This window comes from Zeus faber, assembly GCF_960531495.2.
Source record: "Zeus faber genome assembly, chromosome: 20".
Classification (NCBI taxonomy): domain Eukaryota; kingdom Metazoa; phylum Chordata; class Actinopteri; order Zeiformes; family Zeidae; genus Zeus; species Zeus faber.
In genome coordinates this window covers 23,007,516-23,035,301 of record NC_137207.1, presented here as the reverse complement: position 1 = coordinate 23,035,301, position 27,786 = coordinate 23,007,516, and the positions used below count along the sequence as shown (strand labels likewise).

General features: G+C 50.6%; 5 protein-coding genes and 1 long non-coding RNA gene across 8 annotated transcripts in view; 4 read left to right on the top strand and 2 right to left on the bottom strand.

Annotated features, from left to right (window-relative positions):
• Positions 1–4: 4 nt before the first annotated feature.
• Positions 5–4,500, bottom strand: bicral (BICRA like chromatin remodeling complex associated protein; the record flags this gene model as incomplete). Its single annotated transcript, XM_080021307.1, has 12 exons — positions 4,301–4,500; positions 3,911–3,956; positions 3,626–3,668; positions 3,417–3,482; positions 1,826–3,100; positions 1,703–1,745; positions 1,557–1,606; positions 1,392–1,441; positions 1,146–1,291; positions 778–872; positions 545–647; positions 5–453 (listed from the first exon to the last, which is right to left on the bottom strand). Exons 2-12 carry the CDS (start codon positions 3,949–3,951, stop codon positions 5–7), a joined length of 2,361 nt encoding a protein of 786 aa, XP_079877433.1. The 5' UTR covers positions 3,952–3,956; positions 4,301–4,500.
• Positions 4,501–9,519: 5,019 nt separating this feature from the next.
• LOC307245659 (tubulin-specific chaperone C-like) lies at positions 9,520–10,554 on the top strand (the record flags this gene model as incomplete). The annotated part of the gene is made up of 1 exon (XM_080021306.1): positions 9,520–10,554. The coding sequence occupies one exon, from the start codon at positions 9,520–9,522 to the stop codon at positions 10,552–10,554; it is 1,035 nt and encodes a 344-aa protein (XP_079877432.1).
• A 2,859-nt stretch (positions 10,555–13,413) lies between these two features.
• LOC307245421 (tubulin-specific chaperone C-like) lies at positions 13,414–14,713 on the top strand. Its single transcript, XM_080020990.1, has one exon. It carries the CDS (start codon positions 13,427–13,429, stop codon positions 14,477–14,479), a length of 1,053 nt encoding a protein of 350 aa, XP_079877116.1. The 5' UTR covers positions 13,414–13,426; the 3' UTR covers positions 14,480–14,713.
• Positions 14,714–15,971: 1,258 nt separating this feature from the next.
• Positions 15,972–19,409, top strand: prph2a (peripherin 2a (retinal degeneration, slow); the record flags this gene model as incomplete). The annotated part of the gene is made up of 3 exons (XM_080021504.1): positions 15,972–16,552; positions 17,824–18,070; positions 19,203–19,409. The coding sequence occupies 3 exons, from the start codon at positions 15,972–15,974 to the stop codon at positions 19,407–19,409; spliced, it is 1,035 nt and encodes a 344-aa protein (XP_079877630.1).
• Positions 19,410–20,851: 1,442 nt separating this feature from the next.
• LOC307245778 lies at positions 20,852–25,197 on the bottom strand. The gene is made up of 3 exons (XR_013844687.1): positions 25,101–25,197; positions 24,664–24,797; positions 20,852–22,456 (listed from the first exon to the last, which is right to left on the bottom strand). It is a non-coding gene; the product is annotated as an uncharacterized lncRNA (long non-coding RNA).
• qki2 (QKI, KH domain containing, RNA binding 2) overlaps positions 24,012–27,786 on the top strand; it is a 14,350-nt gene continuing 10,575 nt past the window's right edge. For all 3 annotated transcript variants that reach the window (XM_080021450.1, XM_080021449.1, XM_080021451.1), the window contains exons 1-2: positions 24,012–24,754; positions 27,460–27,608. In XM_080021450.1, coding sequence (XP_079877576.1) covers positions 24,613–24,754; positions 27,460–27,608 — 291 coding nt within the window. In that variant the 5' untranslated portion in view covers positions 24,012–24,612. The remainder of the gene's footprint in view (positions 24,755–27,459; positions 27,609–27,786) is intronic.

The following is a 27,786-nucleotide window of genomic DNA, read 5'->3' as shown; positions in this document are numbered from 1 at the left end:
CAGTCTAACATTCCAGAATGCTGTTGACGGCCGCCTCCAGAACAGAGTCTGTGTCGGGGGGGGAGGGCGAGGCCAGCTGGGTGGGGTAGAGGGGCTGCGACGACAGGTAGTGCATCGGTCCCGGAGGCGTCGCTGCCAGCGGAGAGGGGTTACCTTGGGGATATTTGCCGTCGTTGCTGCTGCTGCTGTTGTTGCTGTTGCTGGCCCCGTAGTGTTGCTCGGTCCTTTTCAGCTCCGGGGCACTCTTGCCCTCCACGCGCGGCGGGGAGGAGCGGGTCCCTTTCTCCCCGCCCCCTCCGGGGTCTCCGTAACCGGGCTCAGAGTCTGTCCTGTAAGGGAGCTCGGCGGAGCCGGCCGTCTGTCTCCAGCCGGGGCTGTCCGAAGACGGAGGGGGGAGAGGCTCCGGGACGGGGCTGGATCTCATCCCGCAGCAGAAGTCCTCCAAGAAGCCGTCTAAACGACAACGAGAGGAGGGGAAACGATTAAAAACCGCAATCTGATCCGAACGCCTCCGCCTATGCCCCGTCGGTGCTGCTACGGTTACCTGGGTCTACGAGCACCATGCGTTTGTCCTGCGTCAGATTACTACGCTCTTCTTGGTTGAAGGTCCTGTCGATCATCACCATTTCGGACGAGGGACTGGAACGCTGCGGGGAGGGGGAGGGGCATCGCGATCACCATCACGCACATTGCGGCAGGAAAAGCATGGGTGTGCACGCATGGGTTCCATTTTTTGGTTTTTTTTTTTTTAGTTTGCGTATGTAGGTGTTCACCAACCTCAGCCTCCACGAGCAGTAGCCGCCTGTATTTGTTCACCATTGCCTGTGTTCTCTTTAGTACCTGAGTTGCCACAAACTCAAATTCCTCATCCACTGTTAAAAAAAAAAAAAGAAAAAATATATATACAGTAATCTTTATGGATAAGCTCAGGCCATCTGACTAAACTGAAACTTTGAAGCAATTCTGAGAGCACATACACAAGCATAAACATGGCAGACCTCTGAGCCTTTCCAATCACAGGTCAAGCTAGTAGTTTGATTCAATGAATTCAAAAAGGGGCGTGGTCACGTTGACTAATTTCACACAACAACCTCGTACCTGCAAACAGCTAACTAGTATCTTGGCGGGGGATTGGTCTTAAATACCCTGAGAGAACTCATCGTGGCTGGGCGGAGTCCCCTGGAACACGTGGTAGGGAAGGAGTCTTTGCAGTGCATCGTCGACCGAAGTGAACTGGCTACGGTCTGGGGCCTGAGCACCGGTGTGGTCCTTCCCCAACCGCTGTAGAACCCTGGACCGACCAGACGAAGGGAAAATTGGGGTTACAGAAGAAAAAGGGGGGGGGGGGACGAGCGTCTACATCCGCTCAAGGACAGGCGACGACAACTCACATTCCTCCTTTGTTGAGTGTTGGAAAAGCCGGCCTTTTCTGGGCGCCGACCTGAAGACGGAAACACAGTGGTTTCAGCTCGTTTCACCTCAACTCTGCATGAAATGAATACGGCTCGGCGACTCGATTTGTCGGAGGCGGGAGGAATGCAGGCTCAGTAATGTACCTGCAAGTTTAGCGTTGGGTCTTGGCTGATGGCGGTCATGGTTTTCACAGCTAAGAAAAAGAGGATTAAGCGTATTAGCACTTGAGAGAGGTCGAGTCTCCCCCTGCACATCAAAATAAAGAAAATGTATTATCATCCCAACCGACCTTTGTTACCATGGAGGGTGATAAGCTGTGGCTGCCGGCCGTCCTGTGAGGGACGTACAAAGGTTATTAAGACAACTACCGACGGACCACGTTGTTTATACTTGATTCCCTTTGCTGTTATACCTGTCGGTATTCCTGCTGGTCCTGTGTAGCTGAAGCAGCACCAGACAGAGGAGATAGAGAAGTGCAGTTTTGAGTCTGGGTGACTAGGAGGCGCTGCACAGCACTAGCTGGCACTTGCCCCCGACCCCCGACCACAGCTGTCGTCGGGCCAATCAAAGTCAGCCGCCCCGGGGCAGCGGCCGCCTGCACAGGGGAGGGGTTGTGGTCGGAGAATCCGGTCCATGTTTGAGCCACCGCACCTCCCACCTGGTTGCCGCCGACCACACCCTGATTCACAATCAGATGGCCCCCCGGTGTTGCAGTGAGGTTCTGCCCGGCGACAATCTGCACTGCGTTCTGATTGGATATGAGAGTATTAGAGCTGCCGTCAGCAGGGCTATGGGTCGTGGAAGGAGTGAGTGCCAGAGAGCTGGGCAACAAGAACTGTCCGGTTGATAGATTTGCTTGGCCCTGTGTTTGTTGCTGGGGAGAGTGCACTACAATAGAGCCATTGGCTGTGTACTGCCCCCCTGAATTAACAGTGTTAGCATTGACTACATTGGCCATAGTGTTGGGAGTGGGCTGAAGGCCCAGGCTGTAGACAGTCTGTGCCCCGGCGTGGAGAGGTTTAGGTTGGATAGGTCTGACAAGCGTCTGGGTTCCTCCGGGTCCTCTCTGGATGATAATGTTTTGAAGGGGGATGTTCTTGAGAGGTAAGCCAACTTGGCCGACATGCCCCTGGGATGGTGCAAAGACTTGCCCCCCTGTCGCCGTCCCCGCTGCGGCGACAGCACCCCCCGGCCTAAGCACGAGCTGCGGAGTTCTGTCGAGGCTGCTCAGAGTCATCACCCCGCCGCCACCCCCGAACGAACCTAAAACCTGGATATGCTGGGCTGAGCCATTGGGCAAATGTGACACCCCTTGAAGGAACTGGTTGGCAGGGAATGCCGCAGTCGCTGTGGTAACCACCCCCACCCCCCCTCCGTAACCCCCAGAGACCAGCTGAGAGGGGAAAGGAATGGGAGCTTGGACAGGGGTGGGCGGGGGCTGGGAGTCCAACAAGGCCTCTTGGGCCAAAGTCTGCTCTGTGATGTCTGCTTCCAGGAGAGACTTCTGCAGGATGTCGAAGGGCTGGTCCTCTCCCCCCAGGTCCACCCCCCCGGGGGAGCCCCTGGACCCCAGTTCATCCTCAATGAATGAAAGGCTGCTGGAGAGCTGGAGGCCTGCCCCCGCCGAGTCCTCGCCAAATTCGCCCAATGTGGATGAGCCATCTTTAATGCCAGCATTGGATCCAGCCTAAATACCAGAAGCAGGGGGTAAAAGATACATTTGACATATATTTCCTTCACGTATTATGAGGGCATCGAGTGGAAATAACACAACTGCCCGTTGTATTGCTACAGGACCAGTCTCTACACTTCCTTCCTGACCCCTTTCACTAAAGGCTCAAATGACACAACATATGTTTCTCTTAATGGGACTACAGTCTACCAAAGGGGATTCAACGTTTCACTATCTTAATTTCAAAGCCACCCTAAAAGCCCAGGCAAACCCTGCACAAAACACAATACCAATCGGAGCAATACTATACAACCAAAGAAAAAACACTTACAGTGTTTCCCGCAAAGAAGGACCCGTCCGTTCCATAGGCTGCATTTGTCACATCGTCTTCTTCAATCTTTTGGGACAGAAACAGGAACGAATACAGTCAACGCCGCATAACCCTTCCCTGTCACACTTTGATGTTCACAAAATAGTAATTCATCAGCTTAGCAACACAGTGAAAGTTGGCCCAAACCAACGTGCACGACAGCTACTCACAGACTTGGAGCCATGGAGATAGTCATTCAATGCATCCACATCTCTGTAGATATGTTCCGGAAAAAGATCAGGGGAAATAATCAGTCAAGAGCATAATACAGAACATTACTTAGACTCGGGCATAATATAAGACGATATAATAATAATGTGAGAGCAGACTTTGTTCATCCATGGGGGAAATCAAGGGTGACTGTGTGTGTATATATACGGGGGGAAAAAATCAAAACAAAAAAATAAAACATGCACCAGATCGCACGCTGATAGCTGTTACGGTGGGTTCTTTACCCTATAATATCCAGAAGACGGCGGTCGTCCTCATCATCCATGACACCTGTGAGAGGACGGGGCGGAGGTGGACACGATGGAGGGCAAAGGGGAAGAGCAGAATAGCAAACATTGAGCGCGATGTGCACAAGGGAGGGGCGGTGATGTTCAGTTTAAGGGCTACATATACACAGATGGGCCAAGGTATTCGGCTCAGTTCAACATGACCGAATGGCGTCATTAACATTACACACGGTCACTATTCAGACGCGTGTCCATCTGCGGCGGCACAGCAGCCATTAAGCGTAAACAAGTGTGATGCTTGTGAGAACAGCGGAGGGAACAGGCCTTCTTTATCCGCATGCCGATCGCCGGTGTGGGCTGGTGACAGTTTATGATGCATCCACTCACTGAATTCTGGAAGGCAGCATGGATTCAGTCACTCAACGCCCTTTATTTCCTGCAGCAGGGTTTGGGGCGCAAGGAGAGGAGAAGGCAGTTGAAAGATCGAAAAGTCAACACCTGGGATACATGGGGGTGAGGCGCCGGGCGTATGAGTTGTGGACACATGCGGGGGTCGGACAGGGGAAGGTAGGGGTGTGACGGGGAGGAGGGCGGGAGGGGGTGGATGAGAGAGACAGACAGGGAGAGAGAGAGGGGGGGAGGGAGAGAAGCGGGACATCGGAAATACAGGAGCGGCATGGGACGTTTCTCCCGCCCGACACCAAACCCCCCCCCCCCCCCCCCCCCCAGGGCCTCCTCCACCCACCGTCCCACAGATTGGTCACCTCCTCCGTCGGTTACACCCCACCGAGACGGCCGTTTGAGTGTCAAAAAGACAGAAAAATAAACAAAACACCCAACTCAAGCCCCACTCCGCGCACCGGGGAGTTGGTTGATGTTCATGTATTTGGAAGGGGACGGTCCTACGTTTCTCCTGCCAAGAGACACTGCTTCGATGGTAAACAACGTACTAATTATGGCCGTCGTAAACTAGCGACCAGGTGAAACTGGGCGGTATGAAGTTACTTGTTGTGAAATCACTAGATGACTGTCTATATGATATCAACAGTCCCTTGTTAATTCATATTTTAATAGTTTCAATTTACACGTGTATCTCCAAAATACACCCTGTGAACACTAATAGTAAAGTGTCCTCCTGGTGTGGCAGTCTCTTGTTATATTACACAACTTGGCCACTCACAACACCACCACCACCACAAAATGGCTGTTACCCTGCTCCAGGCTGCTTTAATGGCTGAGCACGTTGGGCCACCATCTTTGGAGCAGGCAGAACAAAGGAGCTGCTGCAGTCAACGGTGCAACGGCTGCGAGGAAGCTGCTCGGGGACCGGGGAATGTTGCTGTTGTTTATTAAGGGCCACATTTCACCGTGATTCACACTTATTTTAACAAATATTCCGGGGTGGGGAGACAGTTCTCTGTCCGCTGGACCTTGCGATCCGGGTAAATAATTACACATGGAGGGAGAGGGCGAACCCTTGAGAAGAAAATGAATCCAAAGCGGTTGACAAATTAAATGTTTATTATTTCACAAAAGACTACAAGAATATCCGACAGTAAAAAAAAAAAAAAAAATGGCGGATAGTGGAAATCCGTTCTGTTCATTATTCCGAAACGCGTAATGAAGAAAGAAATAATTATAAATATTTTATTTAAACCGGCCTACTCTGGATTCAATAACAACTACTTATTCGGCGCCGAGCGTTAAAATCTGAATATCCGAGCGTCATTTTCGACAAATTGACCAGAGCTGCGTAGCGTCTGTTGCAGTCTGGCTGTAAAATACGATCTTAGCAAAAATGTTCAGTTTTGTTCTTAAAATATGTTGTCGGTGGAGGAAGAGCAAGACCAAACCACCGAACTAAACCGTTTAAACAACGAAAACCAACAAAAAATAAAAAAACACGCCCTAGCATTAATGCTACGACTACGAGGCGAGCCGAGCTAGCAGCCCCGTGTTCCCCCGCTCGGGTCGCCCGTCGCACGGTGACTTGGCTCGGGCGGGCGGGGGGGGCTGGGGAGCGAACGCACGCATAAACGCGCTCATGTACGGCTCGCGAGTTTTATTTCCAAAAATAGAGCGAATCGACGGGAAGATAATCGCTCGTTCGAGCAGCGGAAAACGCCCCGGTCCGGTCCTCCAGCCCCTCGCTGCTGGGCGCTGACGCGTGGTGTTTCGGTCCCCCCCCCTGTCCTCCCTCTCTGCCGGGGAGGCTTTCCCCCCCTGCCCTCCTCATTCGTCTTCCATGCAGCTCCTCCGCCCGCATGCGAAGCGTCGCTTTTCGCACCGTTCCCGTCGTCAACGGCCGCCGTCGCGCAGGATCCTCCGCGACATTTTTTTTGTCCGCCACTCTCTCCTCTACGGGTAAACACCGGCCTGTCGACGGTTAGCTAGCCGGTCGCCCTGCTGGCGTCGCCCGTGTCGGGAGGCTGGAAACGTCGGTGGGGGGGGGGGGGGGGTCGGAGCTCGTCGGCGACGCGGTTTAAAAAAAAAATAAAAAAAAAAAAACGGGCGAAACCGCGACGAGCCGTAAACGTCGCGATCCCGATCGGCACCGGCGCCCGAAAGAAGCGAACCCCCGCACCGCCACCGTCGTTTCTGTTTTTGTCCTGGGTTGTTGTTTTTTTTCCTCCCTTTGTTTTGTTTTGGGGGTTGTTTGTCTCTCTCTCTCCCTCCCTCTCCCCCTCTCTCTCTCTCTCCCCCCCGGCCGAACTCGCGTCCCGCTCCCGCTGAAACCCAATATCTCCGTTCGGCAACTTTTTTTAATTTGCTCCCCCGCTTCCCCTCCTCTCTCCTCTCCGCTCTCCCCTCTCTCCTTCTCCTCCTCCGCCTCCTCCTCCTCCGCCTCCTTCTTCTTCTTCTCCCACTCATGTTATTTCCCTCGCTGTCCCCCCGGTTCCGCCGCGGATAGACTCCTCTCTCCCTCCGCTCGAACTCTCTTCCCCCCCTGAAGGAAGGGAGGAAGGAGCTTCGCGTGTGTGTGGGGTTTTTTTTTTCTTCTCCTCCTTGAAATTTTTATCGCAAAATTATAATACACTCAAAGGGGGAAACTCACCGTCATGAAAAAGCGGTGCCTCGTCAACGGGGTTTCCTCGCCATCGCCGCACGGGTGGTTGGGTCGGTCGGGGCGGGGGGAGGGGGGTGTGGGGGGTGGTGGTGGAGGGTGGAGGGGGTGGGTGGTGGAGGGTGGAGGGGGGCTTTAGCGAGCCCGGCAGCCCCCGGAGCGTCCCCCCGCTTCTACCGGGGCGACCTGAGCGCCGCCGCGACGGAGAGCGCATCGTTTCACAGCAGCAACAACAACAACAACAACAACAACAATAATAATTAATAATAATAATAATAATAATAATAATAATAATAATAATAATAAAAGTGACGCAGCTTGACTTGTCCACGGGTTTAATTGTCCGTCAAGGAAAAAAAAAAAACGAAAAAAGCGCCGGTGCGTCGTTCTCTTTTGTTTTTTTTTTTGTTTCCTTCCCAGTAAGAAATGTTGTTGGGCCGGATCGCAACAAGCCGCTGGGGGGCGCTGCTCCGCTCTCGCCAAGGTGCGCTTCGCCGCAGGTAGACCTACCTAGGGGGAAAGTGTTGTCGTTGCTGTTTGGTTTTTTTAGTGCACACCGCGCGTGTACTGATTTCGTTTCGTGTGTATACTTGCGCTTCCCGTGTCCTGTTTCTATTAATTTTTTTGACAGCGTGAGTTGTCGGTAGAGGTTTTTTGTTTTTTTTCTTCCTTCTTTATCGTTCATTTTGAGTTGGATGATCTGTAGTCATCTTTCGTCTAGGACACGTGTGTAATCACCGGGTGCGTTGCATTGACATTTCACTGCATAATATGTATGAAAGTATGTATATGTATGTGACGAATAAACCTCTTGAACCTTGAATCTTTTGTATCTCTAGGCAATCTTTCTAGTTTATTTTTACTTTTTTTCAAGTCTCTTCAAGTCGCATTTTGGCATCTGTTCTAATTTGACTCTCATCGCTTTGCTATTATCGTCTATTGATCCGCCGTGAGCTGCTGAAACACCGCGCGTCTAGACCAATATAATGTCCCGCGCAATGGCTCGTATCTCGGATCACTTTTCTGTTGTACTCAGTAGCTCCTGTACACACGATCGCAATTTGAAATGGATCAGGCGTGGGGGTGCGTGTGTGCGTGTGCGTGTGGAAAATGTCACACAATCTGTCTGTCGGTTGATTGAGCGCCACGCGCCGCCCGCTTCGCCACCAATGCCGCGCCGCTATGAAAACGGAGCGCGCGCCATCCCTCCAATGGGGGCAGGCGTTGCTGCAGTGTGACGTCATGGCTTCCGCATTCCGACGGCAGCCGAGGTTTGGGGGGGGGGGGGGGGGGGGGGGGGAGCCTCGCGGCGCTTTTGGGCCTTTCTTCCGGTTCGAAAACGGGGAGCGCGGCGGCACCCGGTGGTCCGTATGCGTTATAGCAGCCACTTACTCAGCGCTGCAGACGGACCCCGTTGATTTCCGAGCTTTCTGCTTCTGCAGGACAGTATAGACATGTTTTGTTTTTGTTTTTTAAATATGGGTGGGGAGTGTGATGCAACCAGCAGTTTTATTTTTTTATAATGAGTATTATAAAAATTATTATAGCAATTTTCACAGGGGGGGTTGGGAGAATGTGCTTGGGCCACAGGGCACATCGCATTTCATACACAAAAGCAACTCAAAGTGCTTTACACACGCCGCAAAATACATTATATAAAAGCTAAGAAGAATAAAAGATAAGGACATGAGTTAAACTGAAAGCAGGGCTACACGGATAAACATATGGGACTAGACAGATGAAGAATGAACCGCTGTCTATTCTTTGATCTGTCGATTCTGATGATAACATTTGTCTGTTGTGTAAATATCTCTAGTTTTCCTCCCTCATCTCCATTCTCACACGAATAACTCAGACCTGAATATCAGCATCGAGGTGGTCCAGTTTCATGAGACTTTCCAATTTAACCTTTTCCGGTGAGTCAGTGACGTTTGGGCTTCTGACGTCACAATCACGCCCTAAATTAAACAATTCGGACTCTGTTTCTGACTGTATCCAGTACGGACGCCAGCACACCGTTCACAGCTGGCGTTAAAAGGCGTCAGGGGCGCATGCGACCACATTAGTTTTGTCTATTTTATTCTTTAGTGAGCCAAGATTTGTGGGGAGAAAAAAAGAAAAGAAAAGAAAAGAAAACGTGAACATTTGTAAATACAACTTTAAATAAAAAGCAAAGATTTATAAAAAGAAAAATATATATATTTATGAATTAAAAAAAAATCTGAGATTTATAAAAATATAAATTTAAAAAGTCAGTGATTGTTTAAAAAAAAATGTAATTCAGAGATGGGGGGGAAAAATAATCTGCGATTTGTTAAAGCATTTTGAGTGGCCCTGGTCTTGGTTATCTGCATATTGAGCGGAGAAGCAGAATCAAATCACGAGGTCGACCAAGATGTTGAGATGCCCTGTGAAGCCAGGTGTGAACAGCAATCCGTCTCAGCGGCACCTGGACACGATCTGGATATATCTGGAGGTCCGAACGGGGCCAAGGGTGAAACAGGCATCAATGTCAAGCGCCCCTTCCCGTACAATTGTAGAAATGGATCACTGTCAGGTGGACGGGGAGGCCGAATTAAGTCACTTTCAAAAGGTCCCAGAGCGACTTCTGAAACGGGACCAGGCCAGGCGAGAGGACGCCGCGCGCCGAACCGAAGCCAGACAGAGCCAGCCCGTCACGGAGGAGCAGGGCGAGTTGTTCGTCGCCGCTTTCAACGCAGAGCGGGCGGCCATCGACGAGCTGCTGTCGAACTGCTGCGGAGCGGAGCGGGCCGAGGCAACGCAAACCCTGGAGGAGGCAACGGCCAGAATACAACAGCTGCAGAAGCTGCTGAACGACAGTATGGTGTTCCTCACTCAGTATCGGCTAAAACAAGCCCAAGACTCCCTACGAAAGCTGCAAAGCACCCTCGCCGAGAAGAGAGACGAGGTCTCGCCCAAAAAGAAATTCGCCTTCCGAGCTCGTAGTAAGGCCAAAGAGATGGCGACTGAGCCCGCGCTAGACACAGCGCCCCCTAGTGAGACCGCTGCCGGCGTGGAGCCTGGCAGCGTCAAGGTGGATGGAGCCGTGCACCTGCAGCAATGTGGCTTTTCCGATATGGGCGGCGTGGTTCTCACCAAGACGGCCGAGGAGATCAGGAAGCAGGATGTCCTGCTGACCCACCTCACGAACTGTAAGGTCCGTCTGTTCGGCTCGCCCAGCACGCTCCACATCAAGCACGTCACCGGGTGCGAGATCCTGTGCGGGCCCGTGTCCAGTTCGGTTTTTGTCGACCACTGCAGCGACAGCACCCTCGCCTTCCCCTGCCAGCAGCTGCGGACCCACAACACCACCGACACGCGGGTGTACCTGCACGTCACCAGCAGAGCCATCATCGAGGACTGTCACGGAGTCGGCTTTGCCCCGTTCACCTGGTCCTATCCGACCCTGGAGGAGGACTTCGGCGTCTCTGGTCTGGACCAGGGTCGGAACAATTGGACTCAAGTGGACGACTTCAACTGGCTCGCTGCAGGAACACCTTCGCCGAACTGGTCTATAATTCCAGAAGATGAAAGAAAAACAAGCTGGGACCCCTAAGCATAAGCCAAAATTTGACAGAGGTTGCCGAGCTAGGCTTTAAATAAAAATCAACAAATTAATATGTATATACACCCATCAGCCACAACATTAGAATCACTGACAGTGAAGTGAATAACATTGATAATTGAATTGCAATGGCACCTGTCAAGGGGTGGGATATATTAGGCAGCAAGTGAACAGTCAGTTCTTGAAGTTGATGTGTTGGAAGCAGGAAAATTGGGCAAGCGTAAGGATCTGAGCGACTTTGACAAGGGCCAAATTGTGATGGTGAGACGACTGGGTCAGAGCATCTCCAAAGCGACAGGTCTTGTGGGGTGTTCCCGGTATGCAGTGGTTAGTACCTACCAAAAGTAGTCCAAGGAAGGACAAGCGGTGAACCAGCAACAGGGTCATGGACGCCCAAAGCTCATTGATGCGCGTGGGGAGTGAAGTCGAGCCCGTCTGTTCGATCCCACAAAAGAGCTACTGTGGCACAAATTGTTGAAAAAGTTAATGCTTCTCTGATAGAAAGGTGTCAGCACACACAGGGCATCACAGCTTGCTGCGTATGGGGCTGTGTAGCTGCAGAGCGGTCAGAGTGTCCATGTTGACCCCTGTCCACCACTGAAAGCTCCTACAATGGACACGTGAGCATCAGAACTGGACCATGGAGCAATGGAAGAAGGTGGCGTGATATGATGAATCACGTTTTCGTCTACGTCATGCGGATGGGCGGGGTTAGGGTCCGATCCGATAGAGCATCTGTGGAATGTGCTGGAATAACAAGCCTGATCCATGGGGGCCCCACCTCCAACTTCTAGGACTTAAAGGATCTGCTGCTAACGTCTTGGTGCCAGACACCACAGGACACCTTCAGAGGTCTGGTGGAGTCCATGCCTCCACGGGTCACAGCTGTTTTGGTGGCACGAGGGGGAGCTACACAATATTACTGGTGGTTTTTTATCTTGTGGCTGATCAGTGTCTGTCCCTGTCTCGAAATTACATCCCTTTCTTATTTTTGCACAAATGGTTGTCTACACGACACATTTTTATTTGTAAAGCATGCATGGAATATTTGCTCCACCCACTCCGCCTGATGTCTGTTTTGTGCCAGTTTCTATTGTACTTTATGTTGTGATGGGTTGCTCAATTCTCGTGTTAACAATGACGATTGATGGTTGTTTATTAAATGCATACACCTTCGTGAAATGAAACTGCCTCTTTTTGGAAGACAACTACTCCATATGCCTGACATTTCTAAACAACCGATGTTTGTAATACACACAACTGCAGCCCTTAATTATTTACAAATTCAAACTGTAGGTAACTACAGCAATGTGTGTAGTCTGTGCCAGAAATGTTTTTATTTCATGTGCATACTGCCCTAGCTCACCTCAACAACGGCAAGGGGTACTGTTTGAGATTGGTGTTCAATGACTACAGTTCAGCTTTCTACACCATAGTCCCCCGAAGACTGGCCACTAAGCTCAGGGAACTTGGACTTAACACCTCCCTGTGCAACTGGGGCCTGGACTTTCTGACCAGCAGATCCCAGGTTGGTGAGGATGGGCAGGATACCTTAAACCCACTCACTCTTAATACAGGAGCCCCCAAAGGTTGGGTCAGGAGCCTGTCGCTGTACTCCCTGTACACACGACTGTGTGGCCACACATTCCCAACACGATCATGAAGTTGGCCAAACGACACAGTGGCAGTGGGCTAGATCACCAATGGAAGAGGTGGAGGACCTGTCACAGTGGTGCCAGGCTGACAATCTTTACTTGAAGTTCAGCAAGACCAAGGTGCCGGTAGTGAACTTCAGAAGGAAGGAGCAGGGGAGACACGTCCCCCTCGTGATCAACCGGACCCCTGTGAAGAGGGTGAGCGGCTTCGGGTGCCTTTGTGCTCACATCACTGTGGACCTGAAATTGACATTACACACCAACGCCCTGGTGATCAAGGCAAGGCGGTGCCTCCACCACCTCAGGCGGCTGAGGAAGTTCAACGTCTCCCCTCGGATGCGGAAACCCTTTTATGCTGCAGCCATCGAGAGCATCCAGACAGGAAGCATCGCTGCCTGGTTTTGGGAACTGGCCTGTTCCAACTGATGTGGTCAGGCACCCTCCTCTGCAGCCACAAAGCCAACACAGAGAGACTTAGAAAGACCTTTCTTCTCCAGACCATAAGGGTTATAGACTGTGACATGGCCACGAGACCCACATGTTGCCCATGGGCACTATTCACCTGTATCCAAATTAAACGGTTCATCTGTTCCTCAATATTTATAATTATATTTATATAAACGGAATCTGCCTCATGGCATATTATACTGTATCATCTTTGGATAACACCCCCTCCCAACTGTACATAGTATTCCCTGTTGAACACATTGCTTACATACTCCGTTGCCCTACTACAGACACAAACACACACTTCATAGACATACATATTTATCTTGTATATTTAGCTTTTTCTTTTATTTTCCGATGTATTATTGCTTTTTAATTTAAAATTTGCCGACTTTGTTTGACGCCTGGAGTTTGCCCCCTATCCCATCACCGCACCCCCCTGTTTGATTGAACGCGATAACCACTTATGCATTGCGACTAATAAATAACACCGTTGCCATTTATCTCATTGCTCCATGACACTGTATAAATAATTGACATTTTGAATGGATTCGGGGTGGGATGCGTGTGTGTGTCATGTTGTTTGTGGTCTCCCGACCCCGCGTCATGGGCGGGAACCAATCACACGGCGGTATGAATGTGAACCGAGCGTCATCCCTCCAATCAGGACACGTTTTGTTGCGTTGCGGCGTACTCACTTCCGCGTTCCAACAACGGCGGCAGCGAGACACCCGACACAACGCAACAAGACAGAGAGCAACATGGACGTGGAGCTTGCTGCCGGGCGGGGAGGTGGGGACGCCGGGCCGGTTGAGTTCGGCAAGGTCCCGGAGCGACTTCTGAAACGGGACCAGGCCAGGCGAGAGGACGCCGCGCGCCGAACCGAAGCCAGACAGAGCCAGCCCGTCACGGAGGAGCAGGGCGAGTCGTTCGTCGCCGCTTTCAACGCCGAGCGGGCGGCCATCGACGAGCTGCTGTCGAGCTGCTCCGGATCGGAGCGGGCCGAGGCAACGCAAACCCTGGAGGAGGCAACGGCCAGAATACAACAGCTGCAGAAGCTGCTGAACGACAGTATGGTGTTCCTCACTCAGTATCGGCTAAAACAAGCCCAAGACTCCTTACGAAAGCTGCAAAGCACCCTCGCCGAGAAGAGAGACGAGGTCTCGCCCAAAAAGAAATTCGCCTTCCGAGCTCGTAGTAAGGCCAAAGAGATGGCGACTGAGCCCGCGCTAGACACAGCGCCCCCTAGTGAGACCGCTGCCGGCGTGGAGCCTGGCAGCGTCAAGGTGGATGGAGCCGTGCACCCGCAGCAATGTGGCTTTTCCGATATGGGCGGCGTGGTTCTCACCAAGACGGCCGAGGAGATCAGGAAGCAGGATGTCCTGCTGACCCACCTCACGAACTGTAAGGTCCGTCTGTTCGGCTCGCCCAGCACGCTCCACATCAAGCACGTCACCGGGTGCGAGATCCTGTGCGGGCCCGTGTCCAGTTCGGTTTTTGTCGACCACTGCAGCGACAGCACCCTCGCCTTCCCCTGCCAGCAGCTGCGGACCCACAACACCACCGACACGCGGGTGTACCTGCACGTCACCAGCAGAGCCATCATCGAGGACTGTCACGGAGTCTGCTTTGCCCCGTTCACCTGGTCCTATCCGACCCTGGAGGAGGACTTCGGCGTCTCTGGTCTGGACCAGGGTCGGAACAATTGGACTCAAGTGGACGACTTCAACTGGCTCGCTGCAGGAACACCTTCACCGAACTGGTCTATAATTCCGGTAGATGACAGAAAAACAAGCTGGGACCCCGAAGCATAAGCCGAAATTTGTCAGCGCTTGCCAAGCCTTTCGATCAAACAACTGCTCCACGCACTCCGCCTCATGCTTGTTTTGTGCCGCTTTCAATGCCGCGACACGACGAGAAATTCTGTAAAGCACTTACCGCTGCGGAGGACACATCAGTTTATTATTATTAGCCACAGATGACAATGTCAACATATATGGTTGTGTTTCTTGGCTCTTGTGTTAACAAAGACTGTTGATGGTTGAATAATAAAGATTTGCACTGTTTCATGACACTAAACTTGTATTTGCCTTTGTATTTTTTTCCATATGCCTAACGTTTCAGAACGACTGATGTTTGCAATGCATCAAACTGCACCATTCAATCAATAAAAACTGTAGGTAACTACAACAAAAGTTTTATTAGAAGTCCAAAGGCAGGCCGTCCAGGAACGTCCCTATTAGAATGCCAGCATCCGTGCCAGAGATGCTTTTCTTCTGACAGCCAAGTACTCGGGCCGAGGTGCCAGTAAGCAGAGCATTTAAGGGTTTGAAAACACCATTTGAGTCGATGACATCTTTCCGAGACGAACAACTCACACCAGGAGTTGGGAGGCTGAGAGTCGTGTCTGGTTTCGAACCCTTGATTGAAATGTTGTGCTTATTGATGCTGAATCAACTTCTTCAATACGTTTATTCTCATATTAGTTATCGTATGTTTAACAACTAACCCATTAAGCGCTACCCTTTCCAGTGACTCGAGTTTCAGGCTCCATGTGGTCCGGCTTATTTCCCTTTAATGAGAAAACATCCTGTTGATGTTGAACCCATGGACCCCACCTGTGAATGGACATTTGGAATGACTTGCTCCTCCTTCAAGTCCATGGTCTTCGTTAACCATTGCCCGTCCTAACAATGGCTTCCACGCCCAGGGCTATTCCATCAAGGCAACTGACCACGTGAACACTCAAACCAATTATGACCCCTAACAGAGGCTTACGACCAGGCTCATCTTCTGTAGGGGGATTTTTGCAAATGGGATTATGCTGCTTACATGGGCTTAGCATGACGTACTGCAACTTGGGAGTTTAATCATGAGGCTCCTTGGCAATCCTGGACCACGCCAAGGGAAAGGAACATCACAATTAGCCTGACCTGCATGATCAAATAGTTTTAGGACGGATAAAGGTCAGTAGTTTTTGTTTTTTTTTAATTTGATGAGATTCTACACCATGGATAAGAAGACCGTCTTGAAGAAATAACTTTTGCTCGTTTTTTTAATGTTTTTTTTACAGCGTACTCGGTTTCGTCAACTCTGCTCTCCCGTTGTGGGATGGATTGCAGGCTGAGCTGACTCTAGCGTCCTGTCGGACTATCCAGAGGAGACGGTGATCACAAGAGACGGAAGGAGGCGACAAGTTGGAGCGTTAAGAGGCACTTCCTACAAAATCGCAAAAAACCTTAAAACACTGCGGCTCTCACCGTTATAGCGTTTGTTCACCGGCGAGGACTGATCGAAGGCAGAACAATGGCTTTGATGAAGGTGAAGTTTGATCTGAAGAAGCGAGTCAAGCTCGCCCAGTTTGTCTGGTTCATGTACTGGTTCTCCGTCATGGCGGGCGTGCTGGTCTTCAGCATGGGCCTGTTCTTCAAAATCGAGCTGCGCAAACGTTCAGAACTCATGGACAACAACGAGAGCCACTTCTTGCCCAATCTGCTCATAGGCGTGGGTCTAATAGCCTGCGGCATCAACGCCTTTGGAGGAAAAGTGTGCTACGACTCCTTGGATCCTACCAAGTTCACCAAATGGAAACCCATGCTGAAGCCATTCCTGGTGTCCTGCGTGGCCTTCAACGCCCTGTTGCTTCTGACGGCCGGGCTGTGTTTTGCCATGAGGATCCCTCTGCAGTTCACCCTCGCCGAGGGCCTGAAGAACGGCATGAGGTTCTACAAGGACACGGACACGCCCGGGCGCTGCTACATGAAGAGGACGCTTGACTTGATGCAGATGGAGTTCCGCTGCTGCGGGAACAACAACTACAGGGACTGGTACGAGATCCAGTGGGTCAGTAACCGCTACCTGGACTTCAGCGCAAAGGAGGTCAAAGAGTAAGTAAATGTAATGTCCCCCCAGCGCCCGTCGTGACAGCTGTTTGGGGTTGGAACGGGCAGTGGAGCAGAAATAATAAATAACAGCCTTTTTGCGACACCCCACGTTAGATATGTGACACGGTTGAGATACTGGCGCAAACGGTTATTTTAAAAGGCGGCGGAATCCTTTTTCACCCAGTATAGCTGTGTTAGGTGAGGTATTGTCAAGGGGTGACATTGCCAAATTGGATTTAAGGCAGGGGGCGGGGACGGGCACAGCAAATAATATATAAGTGACTTTCCTCTATTGTGAAGATTAGCAGGTGATAAGGGATGGTAGTGATGACGTTGATGCGTGATTCGCCAGGGCCAGTAGAGGTTACTATGCAGTTTAACGGATAATGTGGGCAAGGAGGGAGGGCGTCCCTGCAGCCGCCATCACAAGATTACGTCGCGGTAAAATATTCGGAGGCCACCTGGAGTCTCCCAGTTTTTCAATCCTTTTTTTTTTCATTTTAATTTTTATCCAAACAACCGGTGCCACCACACATTAAATACGGAGCCTTTTGTAGTATACGCGAGATCAAACGTCGGGGGGAAGGGGGCGAGAAACAATCTATTCTGGATAACTAATCTATTGGATTACATTTTCTTGTTGCCCAAGGCTTAATGTCCCGTCCAATCAGCGGAGGCGCTGGAGACGTTCTAGGAATAGAGAAGCCTGTTTGGCCTGATTGCTCCAACAGAGAGGAAGACATCTTTATTCGGGGGGGCGGAAGGTGTTAATTATACGGCGGGGGGGGGGGGGGGCGCTTGACCTGCCGCCTCAGTAGTGACACATCCAGAAAAAAACTCTCGAGCGCTTGGGTCCACTTTCCCTGCAAACCCACGAGGTGTTTGAAAAACACCGCTCTGGCTCTGTGAGTCGATTAAAAAAGCCTTTTCCACCGTCCGCCGCCAGTCGGCCCCAGGGGTTCCCCAGACCGGACGCTCACAATAACAATAACACCCGTTTGTTCCCCTCCCAAATCACCAAAACAGCTGGGATGTAGTTTTCAATATTCCGCCGTCGTCGGATAGTTGGACAAACATCAGAAGCGTTTTTTTTTGTTTTTGTTTTTGTTTTTTTTTTGTTTGGGCGGGTGAGTGCCGTCGCGCAAACCTCACCCACAACCGTGTTGGGTTTTGACGATGGAGGTGGCGTGTCCCGCGCGCGGCGCGTCACCGCCGGTCGCCGTGACGTTATGCTTTTAAAGAAAGTCCCGTGGTTTTCCTGTCCCCCCCCCCAGCCGCATCGGCAGCAACGTGGACAGCCAGTACCTCATGGACGGAGTTCCCTTCAGCTGCTGCAACCCCAGCTCCCCTCGGCCCTGCATTCAGTTCCAGATGACCAACAACACCGCCCACTACAGCTACGACCACTACACCGAGGAGCTCAACGTGTGGAAGCAGGGCTGCCGCGAGGCCTTGCTGTCCTACTACGGGGGCATGATGAACTCCATCGGAGTCCTGGTGGTGCTGGTCACCATACTGGAGGTCAGAGACGCACGCGCACGGACACAGATCAATCAAATCAAATCAAGTCAATCAGTCAGTTGTTTCGGGGCGTTGTTTCTTTTATTACTTAACAGAATGGGCAAGTAAATACAGCACACACCGAGTTGTTTGGGAGCCGGGGCCAGGAATTCTTTAGAAAGAGCGAGCGAATGAGCAGAGACATCTGGGTCTGGACGTGTGGGTGTAGCATGGGCCCAGTGGGCACAGTGGCCTCCCCCATCGACATCCCCGTTTTATTCTCCTCTCCTCTCCATCCTCCTCTCGCTCATTTATTCGCTTTGACCTCGCTGTCCTCCTCCTCCCTTCCTCCGCCCTGTGCCACCTTTGGCCTCGCCATCTTACCGCACCTGCTATCCGCTCCCCAAAGGGGTAATCCCGTAGTGTTCGCGGTGTGGTTCTCCTCTCCTCAACTCTCGCCTCCACCTTCCCTTGCAACGTCTCCCGTAAAGCCTCCCCGCAACGCCTCGCGTTGGGATAAACACCCACGCCCGATGCAGCTGCTCGGAGTCGGTTGTGTGACAGTACGTACATTGATTCAGTTCATTGAACGACTCCAATCTTCATCAGCGGAGTCTGCCTAGTTACTCGCCCGGTTAAGAAAGTGCCTCCGCCCCAGATATCTGGGAGTTGAAAAGCATTTGCCTCGGTCCGAAAACACGGATTTGGGCTAATTAGCTTATCAGACGCACACACGGCTGGAAGGAACCCGGGACTCAACCACATTACGCAAGTGTCTGTGTAGCGACGCAGACAGGGGGTCTCACAGTTGGGGGCGATGGCCTAATCTCGGGGAGGGGAGGAAAAGGGTGCGGATCCACTTCCTGGATCTCGAACGCCCTGTCCGGCCTGATCACTCACGCTGTCCTCAGTGAAAACAAATACACAAGAATATACAAAACGTCACACAGGAAGAAATGTAGTTAAAAGGCAACCGCCGGGGGATAAATGGCGGAACGGTTGCAGGTATGGCTGTGGGTGTGAATACAAATATAATCATGATGTTCGATGTCATAATTTCCCCTTGCCCCAAACAACGCGGCAGAGGTGGTGCAAATTGTGCATTCTGTGGGGCGACCCCTGACCCGCTCACTCACCCCCTCCCCGCCCGCAGGTCACTGTGATGATAGGCCTGCAGTACGTCAACACCTCGCTGTCCAACCTGGCCAACCCCGACGACCCGGAGAGCGAGAGCGAGGGCTGGATCCTGGAGAAGACGGTGAAGGAAACGTTCACTGACATTATGGCCACCATGAAGGCCATGGGCAAAGGCAACCAGGTGGAGGAAGGGGCCGAAGCAGCGGCGGCCACGGTGAGCTGAGCGAGCCCCTCCGCCCCGCCCGCCCGAAAAAAAACCCCACCACACCCCGCCCCGCCCCGCCCCGCCAGCCCGCCCGCCCCTCCTCCTCACAAACTGAGACCACTCCGTTCTCATCGGGAGAGGAAGACGAGAGAGAGTGCGAGACGGATGACTTCTTCTTGTTGGTTTGTTTGTCTGTTTGCTTGGACCGACGTTTAACGTATACATGCTCACGTTTGGCTTTCTCCGATGGACAAAAAAAAAATTATATCTCTATTCTGCAAACATAGGGACTCATCCGCAGCGGTTTCAATGCTTAAATAACGCATCCTGTATCGTGCAATGGGATCCAATCAGATCACAAGAAAAAGATGAATCTCCCTTTCCGAAGCCACCTCAAGCTCCAACTTTACCTCACAGCACACTATGTATTTTCTCCCACTCCCTCCAGAAGCACTGCAATAATGATATATTTAATGATTTATTATATATATAACATATAATTATATATGTATAATATATTTATATATATATATATATAAATATTTCTATGTTAAGTAAGTGTGATTCTTTCAAGGGTATTTTTTCCTTTGTATTATTGTCAGATAAAGCTGGGTGGGAAGGGAAAGTATTTAGTGTGGGGATGGTGGTTGCTATGCAACCCCCCCTCCTATGAAAGTCAGAGGTTACAACTGCAAGTTGTTTATAGCCCAAGAAACAATGTATTTTATTTTTATTCAACAGTTTTTTAGCACTTTGCTGTGTAGCTCAGATATAGACGAGGAGCACTTGTGAAATCCCACACGCACCGTCCCAATTTTATTTATTAATTTATTTTTTTAAACACCGGTCAGTATTTGTGCAATGAAGACTGGAGAGAAAAAAAAAATCCTCCTGAGACGGAGTAGAAGTATCTCAGGGGATTTCGGCGCCATCATTCGATCCCACAGAGCGTGCGAGAGTTAAAAAAAAAAAAAAAAGGCACAGTTGGAGGGGTGAGGCCTCGGCCCAGGGCGAGGAGGGAGACCCCCCGGGGAGGAGGGAGACCCCCCGGGGAGGAGGGAGACCCCCCGGGGAGGAGGGAGAGCCCCCGGGGAGGAGGGAGACCCCCCGGGGAGGAGGGAGAGCCCCCGGGGAGGAGGGAGACCCCCCGGGGAGGAGGGAGAGCCCCCGGGGAGGGGGGGGGGGGGCAATCGAGATCGGCAGCTAAATCTTGCTCCTGACTTCCGCACCGCAGACTCACGTCCTCTCACTCAACCCGAATCCAGGTTGTTTCCCCCCGCGTATGTCATCGGCAACGTCCAGGCGCTTCACCCTCACGCAGGTACATCCCAGCATCTGAGGCGCCGTCTCTGTAAATAGTGTAGAAATGACGGCGGGAAGAAAATGCTTTTTTTTTTTTTTTTTTTTAACAAAACAAACAACAACAAAAAAACAAACAAACAATGTAATTAATTCAAATATTTTATTTCATTCAATGTGAAGTTGGTTTTGCCATATCTATATTTTTTGTCTTCGTGTATTTTCTCTCCCGTAGCGAGGAGAGGCCGGTTGTACACATGAATAAAGACTTATAGCGATGTGTCATCAGCTGGAAGTGGTGTGATTGTGTCGCTGCAACCTCAGGTAGGGAGGAGGTGAAGATCAGTGAGTGAAGGGACTTGACGGCACCGCAGGATTCCTGATTAAGTCAACAGGATGAGGGCAATTATAGCATTATTGCTTTCACATGGCCGAAGGGCGACGCTTCACATGTCCGTCACAAGGACGAGGGGACGTGTCCGCGTAGACGCACCGACGTGAGCGTTCGAGCTTCGGCGGTGAAGTTAGAGAGCGTTCCATTTTCGCAGGATTCGATTTACTACTTCACCCCTTTTTTTCTTCTCTCCCTCCGTCACCCCGAGCTAATCTCCACGGCGAGGGGGGGGGGGGGCGGGTTTCGGACGCGCGCAGACAGGTGCGTGACCACTCCGCGCGGGGGAGAACCGACGTGCCCCGGGTCCTCCTGCCCGCCGCGGCCCCAGCGAAGACTTTTAGCTGAAACGGCAAAGAGGGCAACTCTGCGTGGTATTTCCGTTGGCCCCAAAGCACATCAACCGCACTGAGTGGATAAGAGGCCTAAAGAGGCTTTAGGCCTCTTAGCATGAGCCCCTCGACCAGGTGAACAGGTGATGGTGCCGGGAAGAACACGCGTCACCGGGAGACGGCGAGGGGACAGGCACGCAGGGGGAGGCAGTGAAACACAAGGAAGGAAAGAAAGAAAGAAAGAAAGAAAACGGGGGATGTTTATGAGACCGATACCAGGGTAAAATAGGGAAACGTGAACAGATCATTCTCCCGGCCAAAGTCTTTCCCTTTTTATTCGCGTAAGAAAGAAAGAAACATGTCTATACTAATGTACTGATTTTGACATGTTCAAGTTAACAAGCTGCTCTGCGTATTTATTTCTGTATGCATATACAGCTGTGGGGCTTAGTCCTTGGAATTCAATACATTGTGTAATGATTTGAAGAGCCATGTCTGACCATAATGGCCCTGGCCCGTGGCTGGTAGACCGTCCAGTTGCGCTGAATCTAAATTCCTGGGTTAAGGTAAGTCATTCAGTTTTGTGTGTGTGCGTGCGTGCGTGTGGTGCGTGCGTGCGTGTGAGTGAGGGTGGGGGTGGCTGTGGGCTTTCAAATGACACGACTGGCTGAAATCGAATTTGGCTGTGAATTGTAATAAACCCACCTACACCCAAGGCCTTTTATCTAAAGGCAACAGTAGCCTCTAAAAACGTGCGCCGCAACACGATAACCACGACGGGTGGGCCCGACCGGCAGCCTGGCGGCAAAGTGAAGCGGGCGCCGCGTCCCGTTCAGAGACGGTGTTCTGCTGCTCTCTGTTGGTGATGGCAGGCACCCAATGTTCTCCATCCTCTCACGGGCTTGGAGGGTGCAGCCGGCGTGCGGAGTCACTGGACGGTGTCCAGACAGCAGACTGAGTAAGCTGCAGGCGGCATAACAAACCGCGAGGAGGCGCTCTTCCATTGATGACAACGCTCACCACCCAGAGGCTTCTCCCCAAACCTAAAAAAAAACAACAAACTGTCGGTACTTCCATGAAAGTAAATGCAAATTCTTTCTCTACTTCTGTACCTCACCAGTTGAAATGTTCTTGGTGGCAATAAAATGATTGAATTGCATTGAAACACATTTTAAACTAATTTGATTTTTAACTAATAAATGTAAATAAACAGTAGACTTTTGAAAAAGTTAAGAAAAACGTTTTTTTTCGCTTTAAATAACTATTTCCCATATAGTATGTTAATAATGGACTTTTTAGCTTGGCAAACATGTTGGCAGATTATTGTGTTTTATAGACTTCATTAAATGAAGACTTATATTGTAATGTTTTAGATGTTGTTTGTTTATATAGAGCTGTCCAAAGGTGATGGAAGGGGGTGGAGGATTCCAATGACCTCAAAATACAGCAACTATTACCATACAATCCATAACCAATCATCCGTAGCAATCAATCACTATCACCCTGTACTGTCATCGTACCAATAAATATATGGAAGTCAGTGAGAAAAGTAGAAACAGAGAGAGAGAGAGAGGCAGGCTGGTGACTGGTGGACTTGCTCAGAGGGGCATTGTTGCAGCCATGAGAGGACAATGCGCTGCCCCCGCCCTGAATACTCGCCATACCAGCTGGCTGCCTATTACCAACACTGCTGCCCTATTAACATTTCTGCACACACACACAGAAAAAAAACAACCTTGCACACACACACACACACTCACTCACTCACTCACTCACTCACTCACCCCTCAATCAGCTTAGTGTTATCAGGTTATAGAAACCCACATGGTTTTGGTTGTGGGAATGCAGTGAGATAGAGAGTGGGGGTGCAGACCGCAGAGTGGGAGAGTCTTTGAGTGGACAGTGGGCAGGCCGAGTGGGACGTCAATGCCTGACAAAGGGTGCAGCCCAAGGCGTACATTTACAAATCCCACAAACAAACGCATTGTAAACCACAACGTTTTCTTTATCTCTTCTTTTTTTTTTTTTTTTTGCGCCGTCCGTACGCTCCGCGCCTATACATTCGACCGGCGGCGGCGGGGTCAAGCACGCCCGAACCCCCGGGGCCCCTTCGCCACCCCGGCGACCTCGGGTGACCTTCGGAGAAGCGCCGACCAGGCAGCCACCCGGAAAGAGCAAACCGCATCGGTCCGACGGGAGTCCAAATCAATAAGGGAAGGGGTGTCGACGCGGGAGGCTGTTCTCATGTTTACCTAACACCGTGAGCTGGCACCTGCACACACACACACACACACAGGCATGCTCCATAGATCACTCCATAGATCACTCCATAGATCACTCCATAGATCACGCGCACACACACACACACACACACACACACAGATTGATGGACAGTAACTTGTGCACAGCAGGTGTGCATACCTATAGGCCCGCTGTGTTGTCCTTGTGGCGAGTGTTTGTGGTGGAAACACCGGGGGTGGGGACTGGGGCGGGTGGGGTTGGGACTGGAGCCGATCGGGGGCTGCTGAGGGGGAGGAGAGTTCGGGGAACGCGCCGCGCGCTCCCGGGCTCCGCGGCGCAGCTACTGTAATCATATGATAGAGGTCCGGAGCCCCGCTCCCACCGCACAACACGCGCATCGGGCGAAGTCGGCGGTCGGATTCCTCCGAAAGTGCCCGAACCGAGAGGGTGACGCCACATCCAGTCGGGGAACCGAGCGGAACGGAGGGCAGGAAAAAAAACAAAAAAAAACAACAAAACAAAAAAAAAAAAAGGGCGGCCCGCGAAGGGAGCGATCCGACCGCAAGAACTTTGTGACTTTTCTTTCTCCTCCACCCCCCCTCCGCGAAACCTCGAAGAGGGCTCGGAGGTGTCTGCGTCAACTCTTCGGACGCGCGGCAGCGGACCTCCACTCTCACCCCGATCCGAAATCGAAGCCTCCCTCCGATCCGTCCCTCCGAGCCGGTCCCGGTCCGACCGTCGGTCACCGGTCCGAGGCCGGATCCCGCCTGGGTCTCTCGCCGCTCGGTGGGAGTGGGAGCGCGGGTGGGGGTGGGCGGGTGCAGAGATCTGCAGCGCCGAAAACTTTTTGGCAAAGTTTTTTTTTTTTTTCCCCCCTGTGTGTCTCTCTCTCTCTCTCTCTCCCTCCCTCTCTCTCTTTCTCTTCCTCTAGATCGTTATTTTTTCTTTCCCTAAAACCATGGTCGGGGAGACAGAGGTGAAAGAGAGACCCAAGTCCAGCCCGGACTACCTGATGCAGCTGATGAACGACAGGAAGGTGATGAGTTCTCTGCCCAACTTCAGCGGCATCTTCACGCACCTGGAGCGGCTCCTGGACGAAGGTTTTTACGGCATTTATTCTCCCTTTATCCTCTCTGGAATTCACTGACATGGGTGGGGGGAAAAAACAACACAATAATAATAAATTAAAATTAAAAATAAAACCTCATAGCTGACTTGCTATATAATAATATTAATAATAATAATAATAATAATAATAATATATTTTATTTGTATAGTGCTTTTCCCAATGCTCAAAGACACTTCACATTAAAATCACATGGAATAAAAAAAACAACTCCTTTCCGACAAAATAATCCAACTCGACCTGCACAAAACTTTACCAAAACAATAAAAAAATAAAAAATCATCATTAGGCCTCCATCAAGTTGGGTGAATAATATTCACCCTATGTCCAATCAAGTCATATGGAGCCAGAGAAAGTCAATTTCACACACGCGCACGCACACACACACAAACACAAGCCCACACACACAGCCTCACAGACTCACACACACACACACACACACCCTGGGAACAAACAGTCAGTTGTTAGTCTCTCCCAGTGACCTAATGCTCAGGCTTGTGTGAATGTCGCGGCCCATCCCTGGCCCGGCTGGCCAGGCATGAGGACATGCCACTGTGAAAATAACATTTGATTTTGGGGTCTGTTTGCTGACCCCGTATTTGTTGTTGTTTACTCACGGTTAATGAGTACCATTTACACAAACAAGACACAATTTATAGAGCAGAGCACACACCATGTGAGGATGTCAGGCGACTCACAGCCCTGACATGAAAAGTCTGAAAGTCAAATTCACATAAAATGAAATGTCTAGAAACAACAAACATTAAATTGTTTGTCGGAAGAAGGTTATCCTACAAAAGATGTCTGTTGTTTTTGTTTTTTTGGGGGGGCGGGCGGTGGCAATCAATCCATAGCGGAACTGTGGTTTAGCTGATGTGTCACAGGGGGCTTCTTGGTCTGGATCACATGACACAGAAAGATTGACCTATGGGACTTCCTTATTTTGTCAAATAGCTCACCCCAAATCTCCACTCAAAAACGCGTGGAGGACTCAATCCCGCACACGTTGGTAACAGCAGCAGTGAGACGCGTTTCTTTTTCTTTATTTGTTCCCCCTGTTTCACCTTGTGGCCGGGTCTGCTTTTCTTCGTGGGGGGAACTGTGAAAACAGGTTCATTGAGGAAACCCAGTTAGGGAGTATGTCTGGGACACAGTTTGAACCACTTGGTTCTATATATAACCCCGTGACAGGTTGAAGTGTTATGATAAGGTCCTGTTATAGCACCTACCAACATACCCTCCCCACCACCACCACCACAACCCTGTTGTTCTTCTCTGCTTCTTTCACTTCAATCCCCCCCCCCCCCCTCCCCTGGACATGGACACCCACCTCCTTTTCGGTGTGAATATGTGCGTAAAGCCGCGTGTTTGGTGCCTCTTTTTTAATTGCCACCTCTGTGCCTGGGGTCAGAACAAGTTATTAGAGGCTCATGGTCGTCATTGTAGCCGCGCCGGCTGTGATTACGGAGCCCTACTGTAGTTATTATGGTCAGACTTATCACTCACAGAGTGGGGGAGACATGCCAGTCAGCCTGCTTAGGTCAGATGATATTTGTGCCTCGAGGCAGTTATTTTGTGTGTGTGTGTGTGTGTGTGTGTGTGTGTGTGTGTTAGTGTATGTGTTTGTCTGTGTGTTGTCTATATATGCCTATCTGCTGCTATGTGTGTATGGTTTTGTCTGTGTGTTGTCTGTATATGCCTATCTGCTGCTGTGTGTGTGTGTGTGTGTGTGTGTGTGTGTGTGTGTGTGTGTGTGTGTGTGTGTGTGAGGGCATGCATGCGCGCGCACGTGCGTGTGTGTGTGTGTGTCTGTGGCGCAGTAGCTAGTTATTATAGCGCAAGCATGCCATTACAAATGCATCATAGGGTAGCGTCGGTCATTTGAGTGTCACCAGAGTGTCAGAGGAGCACAGTGATTTGGACCGGTGAGAAGGCTCTAGCTTTGCACTCATGTTCAATTTAAAAATTAAAAGACATTTAAAAAAGTGTTGTTTGTTCAAAGATGTTGATTGTTGATCTAACTCCTAAAATCTGTGAGGTGAGGTTTTTTGTACAAGATTGTCTTTTAAGTGAAACAATGTAGAACTGTCAACACGGTCAGTCAAAGCAAATAATTAAGAATAATTAAGAAATATTAATTATAATTTAAAAAATAAAATAATAATGTAATAAAAATATTAAAATGTAATTCATAATATTATTAAATAATAATGTCATATATGATGATAATGTCATATAATCAATTTTATAAAAATACAATGTTATTATATTATAATTATTATAAAAAGTTAAAATATATATAAAAAATGTTAATGTGAATTGCAAGGGAGACTGTTCAGCACCTTGTGGCTGCGGTGGTTGTGTAACTGTCTGTTTCCATGGACTTAAATTGTACTTCACAGACAATGGTGGAGACGAAAGGTCACCGTGGCTCCCAACCTGCGCGGCTTTCACCACATTATTTACTAAGTCATTGTCCTGTGTCTGCGTGTGCGTGTGTGTGTGCGTGTGTGTGTGCGTGTGTGTGTGTGTGTGTCTGTGGAAAAGGCCCTACGGATGACCAGTCAGGAGTAGGTTTGATCGTAATAGTACAGGTCACCGTTTGTCCCTCTGCATTTTTCCTTCAACTTACTAAACCCACATGACTAAACTCTCTCTCTCTCTCACTCGCTCGCTCAGAGATCGGCAGAGTGCGCAAGGACATGTACAACGACACGTTAAACGGCGGCGTGTCCGAAAGCCGGGACTGCGAGGAGCTTCCCGAGGCCATCGGCCCCGTGTCGCAGCTGCAGGAGAAGCTCTACGTGCCCGTCAAAGAGTACCCAGACGTGAGTGACCTTCGACCTTTGCGGTTGCCCCCCCCCCCCCCCCCACTCCCGATGCTTTGGGTTTTTGTTTTTTTTGCGTAGTATTTGCGTTGGGGACCCCCAGGGAGCGCGAGGAAGGGGAAGTGGGACGTCCCCAAAAGGTCAAGCAGCAACGCACCGCCATAGAACCGGCACCAGC

What these genes read in the sequence shown, in the direction of transcription:
- LOC307245421 (XM_080020990.1), top strand. Translation starts at nt 13,427, where the DNA reads ATGGACGTGGAGCTTGCTGCCGGGCGGGGAGGTGGGGACGCCGGGCCG.